The following is a 7,325-nucleotide window of genomic DNA, read 5'->3' on the forward strand; positions in this document are numbered from 1 at the left end:
TGATCACATTTGTTATACCTGAAATTGAATTTATACACATTAAAGAATTACTAGCAATGGTGGCTCACTTTACAATTGAGGGCAGGGGGCTAGGGCTACATTTTATCATTTCAGAAACATCTTCAAAGTAAAGTTAAAGCTTGTCTTTGGCTCAGCGTGTCCTTTTTGTATCCATACTTAAAATGAAGATTGACACAGAAAATAGCCAGGGCCCCTTCTAATTTACAGGATTTTTAAAAATCAGTTTGAGATTCTTAGGGAAATTGTCTTTGTGAATAATAATAATAATAATAAAAACCTGCTGCAAAATAAACTGAATGGAAAGGGGCTTGAGACTGTTAGGGCAGAGTCTGTCGGGCGTCAGTCCTGCTTGGGTTGCAGCTGCCACTTCCAGGCCTCATTCAAGTAAACTAGTCATTTGTAGTTGATAATGAGAAGAAAGAAGTTCAGCACATACATGACGACGCATATGATGCAGAACTCCTTCAGCACAAAGTACAAAATGTAGGCCAGGTACAGGGACCCCAGGACTGACATGATGGAGGACGTCATGAGGATCAAAGCTGCCACGGCGCTTGCTGTCATGCCTGTAAGAGAAGAGACGCAGGCTCAATCAGGCCTTGGCGCTGGAGAGAGGCTTTCTGAGTGACAAGGACTAACACTGTGTGACTTGCTGCAGTGTTTGAATACTGACCTTCCTGCCAAACTCTGAAAAATGAGAACAGAAATACTAGTCTGTTTTGTTAAAATTATACAGGTTGATGCTGCTGATCAAATGCCAGGTTTTGGGGTTTGAGATGGAGTCTCACTCTATTGCCCAGGCTGGAGTGCAGTGGCACAATCTCGACTCACACAACCTCCATCTCCTGAGTTTAAGCAATTCTCTTGCCTCAGCCTCCCGAGTAGCCAGGATTACAGGCATGTGCCACCATGCTTGGCTAATTTTTGTATTTTTAGTAGAAACGGGCTTTCACCATGTTGGCCCGGTTTGTCTCCAACTCCTAACCTCAGGTGATCCACCTGCCTCGGCCTCCCGAAGTGCTGAGATTACAGGCATGGGCCACCCTGCCCAGCCAAATGCCAGTTTTATAGCTGCAATGTTTTCGATTTCTCAATCTTTCAGGTGAAATATTACTAATTTCACAAACTAGCCTAGTTGAAAATATGCACACAAAGAAAACATGCAATCTCACAATTACATTAAGCAATGAAGCTGACTTGTAACATCAACAGCCCCAAGACACCAAATGAATAAAGGGACATGAGGAGTCTTTTTCTTCTGAGCTGCATACATTTGGTCAGAACCTTCTCTGGACTTTCACTACAGCCTCCTCATCTGTGGAAAGTAAAATTTTCTTTTCCATGTTTAGATCAGATTGATTAAAAATCCACAATGAGAGGTGACTATACCAACAAGCTGCTGAAGAGAGAAAAAGAAACTCTTGATAAACATTTCAGGAAGGACTCACCCTGGTGGATAAGGGAAACCACATTTAGCCCGTTGGCTGCACGTGGGTTAAACCTGTTCAAGAAAAGTGGTGGACATGTGTGCTAAATCCAGGCTCTCAATACAAAAAGGCATCTGAAGCCAGGTGCGGTGGCTCATGCCTGTAATCCTAGCACTTTTGGTGGCCGAGGCAGGCAGATCATTTGAGGTCAGGAGTTTGAGACCAGCCTGGCCAACACGGTGAAACCCCGTCTCTACTAAAAAATACCAAAAAAAAAAAAAAAAATTCCATTAGTCAGGCATGGTATTGTACACTTGTAACCCCCAGCTACAAGGCAGGCTGAGGCACAAGAATTGCTTGAACCCAGGAGGCGGAGGTTGCAGTGAGCCAAGATTGCACCACTGCACTCCAGCCTGGGTGACAGAGTAAGACTCTGTCTCAAAAAAAAAAAAAAAAAAAAAGAAAGAAAGAAAATAAGAAAAAAAAGGCACCTGAATTCTGGACTCTATCTTCACATGTATTGTTTTTAATTTCCTGTTGGCAACAGTATGGAGAATATGTGCATTTATTTTCAAGGACAGAGAAGGCAGAGCATGTTAAACTACCCTCCTACCCAGTGACTCATGGATAAGGATAACAGAAACCGGAACAAAATAACAGGTGGGAGCAGGTTTAAAGAAGTCAATTTAAGAGACAGATTTTTCTTTGTGTAACATTTTATATATATATATTTTTTCCAGATGGAGTCTCGCTCTGTCGCCCAGGCTAGAGTGCAATGGCACGATGTCAGCTCACTGCAACCTCCGCCTCCCAGGTTCAAGCAATTCTCCTGCCTCAGCCTCCCAAGTAGCTGTGATTACAGGTGTGTGACACCACCCCTGGCTGGTTTTTATATTTTTAGTAAAGATGGGGTTTCACCATGTTGGCCAGGATGGTCTCCAACTACTGACCTTGTGATCCGCCTGTCTTGGCCTCCCAAAATGCTGTGGTTGTAGGCGTGAGCCATTGAGCCTGGTCCATTTTTAAAACTTTTGAACCATGTGAATGGACTACCTATGAAAAAATTAAGTTAAAAATGCTGTATCTCAAACAGCTTAGAAGGGAATACAGATGCCATGCTCTGGAAACTGTTAGGTTAGTTCAGATGTGCTTCCGATGAAGATACCAACATTAAAGGGCAAATGAAGCATCTAAATGCAAGCCAAAAAATGCAAATGAGAAAAAAACATATGATACATATGACTTAAAATATGTACACAGCATGGCATTAAATTAATGGTATAAACAGAAATTTGGCTGTAGCACCTCTATGTTCAAAAGTTAATCTAGTCAAAGGCTTTTCTTTCTTTTTTTCTTTTTTTTTTTGAGATGGAGACTCTCTCTCTTGCCCAGGCTGGAGTGCGGTGGCATGATATTGGCTCACTGCAAGCTCCACCTCCAGGTTCACGCCATCCTTCTGCCTCAGCCTCTCCAGTAGCTAGGATTACAGGCACCTGCCACCACGCCTGGCTAATTTTTATTTTTTATTTTTTAGTAGAGATGGGGTTTCACCATGTTAGCCAGGATGGTCTCGATCTCCTGACCTTGTGATCTGCCTGCCTCAGCCTCCCAAAGTGCTGGGATTACAGGTGTCAGCCACTGCACCAAGCCATTTCATAGTATTTTCTAATGTATTCAACCATTACCTAATTCTAAGTTACCTCTTTTTTTTTGTTTGTTTGCTATTTTACACTGTACTGCTATGAATATCCTTGTGCACACATCTTTGTACTTCTGCAAGATAAGCACATAGATATGGAACTGGGAAAACTTGACAGAACTACTGAGAATGATTTAGATTTACAATTTGCCTTATAACAAAGCAATTTTAGCTAGAAGAGTTACATGTATTTTTAATTAACCAAATCAGAAGAGCTGACAGATAACAGAATTAAACAATTAAAATACAAAGGCACTGGTATGCAACAAGATCTTTAAAAAACAAGAAAAATAAAATGCAGAGGCAACAATGGATTTAACTCTGAAAGTGTAAAAACTTAATACAATACAAATTCATAACACTAACAAAAAAGGATAAAGAATGCGTAAAATGTTTGTAACACATACAAAAACGTACTACTGTCAGGGTCCCAATAACTAAATGGGCAATAAAAGGAAATTAAAAAGACTAAAATTTAATGTAATAGGTACTAACGTGTAGCTATTACATTTATGTGTAGCTATTATTTTCCACGTTAAGATTATCATTACAATTTTAAAAAAGAGACATTTTACAAAACACTTTTTAAAAATGACTGCTGGAGCTTCAGGGAAACCAAAGAACTGAGAGAAAAGCAACTTGGTAACACTGATTAAAATTGAAAATGTGTGTGTTTTTTGATCCTATGCCTGGAAATTTATTTTGTGGAGATAATTCAAAGAAGGAAGGAGCAGGAGGTCTTTAAACAAAGTTGATCACTGCAGCATTATTTAGAAGTAAAAGGTGTGGGCCCAGCGCAGTGGCTCATACCTGTAATCCCAGCACTTTGGGAGGCTGAAGTGGGCGGATCACGAGGTCAGGAGATCGAGACCATTCTGGCTAACACAGTGAGACCCCCATCTCTACTAAAAGCACAAAAAATTAGCCGGGCATGGTGGCGGGTGCCTGTAGTCCCACCTACTCGGGAGGCTGAGGCAGGAGAATGGCGTGAACCCGGGAGGCGGAGCTTGCAGTGAGCCAAGATCAGGCCACTGCACTCCAGCCTGGGTGACAATGTGAGACTCCGTCTCAAAAAAAAAAAAAAAGGAAAAGATGTGAAACCTAGATGTTAACAATAACTGGATAAACAACACTATGTTGAAACACAGTTCACATTAAATTATTAGTTTTTGAGACAGGGTCTTGCTCTGTCCCCCAGGCTGGAGTGCAGTGGTGTGATCTTGGCTCCCTGCAACCTCCATCTCTTGGGCTCAAGCGATTCTCTCACCTCAGCCTTTCAAGTAGCGGGGACTACAGGTGTGTGCCCCCATACCCGGCTAATTTTTGTATTTTTTGTAGAGACAGAGTCTCGCCATGTTGCCCAGGCTTGTCTTAAACTCCTGGACTCAAGTGATCTGCCCTTCTTGGCCTCCCTAAGTGCTAGGATTACAGGCGTGAGCCACCGCACCTGGCCCCAAATTATTATTATTATTATTATTTTTTGAGATGGAGTTTTGCTCTTGTTGCCCAGGCTGGAGTGCAATGGTGCGATCTCAGCCTACTAAAACCCCGTCTCCCTTGTTCAAGCAATTCTCTGGCCTCAGCCTCCTGAGTAGCTGGAATTATAGGCGCTTGCCACCACACCCGGCTGATTTTGTATTTGTAGTAGATACAGATTTTCACCATGTTGGCCAGGCGGGTCTCGAACTCCCAACCTCAGGTGATCTGCCCGCCTTGGCCTCCGAAAGTGCTGAGATTACAGGCGTGCACCACCGCGCCCAGCCCCAAAATTATTTTTAAAAGCAGAAGACTGTAGAAATAGTGGATATGTAAAGGTGATGGGATTATGAATATGGTTTCTTGTTAATGTCCTCCTAATATGTGATATTTTTCAAGGCTAGAGAGTCTATAAAATAAGGAAAAACATTTATAGGGAAGACGGGAGTGATAATTTCCTGGAATGGGACTGGTTTTTCTGGACATCATGAGATACTGCTCTCCATGATTAAACAGCAATTGACGTGAATTCAACAATAATATAATAAAAATCTCAGTGAATGAAGTTTTCACAACACAAAAATGTTGTACACGCTAGTGGTTCTATAAGTAACACATGCTTTTATTTAACATCAAGATGCTTCAGGGCAAAGACACAAAGTACTAAATGGAATATTAAAAACTTATTTTTGTATTGATAAATACCAAGTAATAACTGTAGTATATAAAATATAAGTCCAAAGACACTGTTTGGCTGGTTTAATACACCATCCTTTCCAAAAATGGAATCCAAAAGACCAAATCCTCGACCCCATCTGTAAAATAAGGAAAACCAGTAACCCTATATTTGAATTTCCCTATTTTAAAAAATGTATAATTATTTGAGAATGTTATCCAATTCTAAAATCAACTAAGTTGTCAAATGTCTTAAATGTCCTGTGTTGAGAGAGTGATTTGCCCCAAAGAGAGGGAGACCAGTCACTAGATTTCTGATTAGAAATAATCATCTAAAATGAACATATCTAAAGGTGCCAGTATACCCATCTGAATCTCTCAGTTGCCAATTTCTGTATATTCTCTTCTCCAGAAGGTAGGGCAAAGTATTTGTTTTCCAATGGCATTAGTATTTGCAGAAGGAGGCTTCTCTATGTTTAAGCCAAGGTCTCTTAACAGTGGACTACTGACATTTTGGGCTAGATATTTCTTTGTGCTGTGGGGTATTCTGTGCATTACATAACTAACAGTACCCCTGGGCTCCACTCACTAGATGCTGCTAGTACTCCTCCACCCCAGGTGTGACTACCAAAAACGCAGTCACAGCCATTGCCAAAAGTCCGCTGGGACACAACTGTCCCCAGTTGAAAGCCATAGATGTAAGTTGTACTATTTATTCACTCAAAGAATATAGATTGAAAAGTTGTTTCTTCACAAATTTCACCAGGATATGCATTAAGAAATATACTGGGAGTGTATTTTTAAAATATAGGGCCAGGCACAGTGGCTCACGCCTGTATTCCCAGCACTTTGGGAGGCCGAGGTGAGCAAATCACGAGGTCAAGAGTTCGAGACCAGGCTTGCCAACATGGTGAAACCCCTGTCTCTACTGAAAATACAAAAAATTACCTGAGTGTCATGGCACACGCCTGTAATCCCAGCTACTTGGGAGGCTGAGGCAGGAGAATCGCTTGAACCCAGGAGGCAGAGGTTGCCGTGGGCCGAGACTGCACCACTGCACTCCAGCCTGGGCAACAAGAGCAAAACTCCACTTCAAAAAAAAAAAAAAAAAAAAAAGTAGGATAATATCAGAAACTGTAGGTCTTTCCTGGAATCCTATCTCAGAAGTAAAAAACTGGATACATTATATGCCCTACAGGTTTTATTTGCAATTTAACTTTAAATCTTGCATTTGACTTAACATTTTTAAAACCTGATTTTCTTTTTATAAATTGTGAATACTGATTTGATAAAACTTGATACAAATATCAAACCAACATTCATTTTGAATAACAAAACCTTTAAAGATAATGTTAATTCTGGATGGAACTAGAGTGCTTCTTAAATATAAAAAACATAACCAGTTATGGTGTTAAGTCAGTAGATAAACACTCTAAATAAAATCTAAAGTTTGGTTCTGAAGACAAACTGCCCCAAAGCAAGGATAAATAAGTGATTCTTCATGGGCCACAATAATTTAATGGCACCCAATGCCCAAGATATAGAATGAAACCCCTGCATAACGGTGATGTTGGGAGAGAAAAATCACCCCGATTTTACAAACAAGTGAAAGCCATGAAGATTTTTACTGTACAATTATGCAATCCTTGTCTTGGTGGGTGGGCGGGGTGGAGAACAGGATCTTTCTCTGTTGCCCAGGCTACAGTGCAGTTGCAATCATGACTCACTGCAGCCTCAACCTCCGAGGGTCAAGTGATTCTCCTGCCTCCGCCTCCCGAAGTAGCTGAGACTACGACACCCAGCTATTTTTTTTTTTTTTTTTTTTGTATTTTTTGTAGAGTTGGGGCTTTGCCATGTGCCAAGGCTGGTCTCAAAGTACTGGACTCAAGCAATCCTCCCACCTTGGCCTCCCAAAGTGCTGGGATTACAGGCTGAGCTATCACACCCAGCCTTCAGTTATACATTTCAAAGAACATAAAATAATTTCCATTATATTCATTTATTCTTTCACTCATCTAAATACTTAT

At 41.0% G+C, this 7,325-nt stretch overlaps 1 protein-coding gene across 1 annotated transcript in view; it reads right to left on the minus strand.

The window, feature by feature from the left end:
* Nucleotides 1–414: 414 nt before the first annotated feature.
* LOC112134373 (uncharacterized) overlaps nucleotides 415–7,325 on the minus strand; it is a 49,167-nt gene continuing 42,256 nt past the window's right edge. Inside the window, exons 3-4 of the mRNA XM_054560126.1 lie at nucleotides 5,329–5,438; nucleotides 415–587 (exon numbers count right to left, since the gene is read on the minus strand). Coding sequence (XP_054416101.1) covers nucleotides 415–587; nucleotides 5,329–5,438 — 283 coding nt within the window. The remainder of the gene's footprint in view (nucleotides 588–5,328; nucleotides 5,439–7,325) is intronic.

Source organism: Pongo abelii, chromosome 6, assembly GCF_028885655.2.
Source record: "Pongo abelii isolate AG06213 chromosome 6, NHGRI_mPonAbe1-v2.0_pri, whole genome shotgun sequence".
NCBI lineage: Eukaryota > Metazoa > Chordata > Mammalia > Primates > Hominidae > Pongo > Pongo abelii.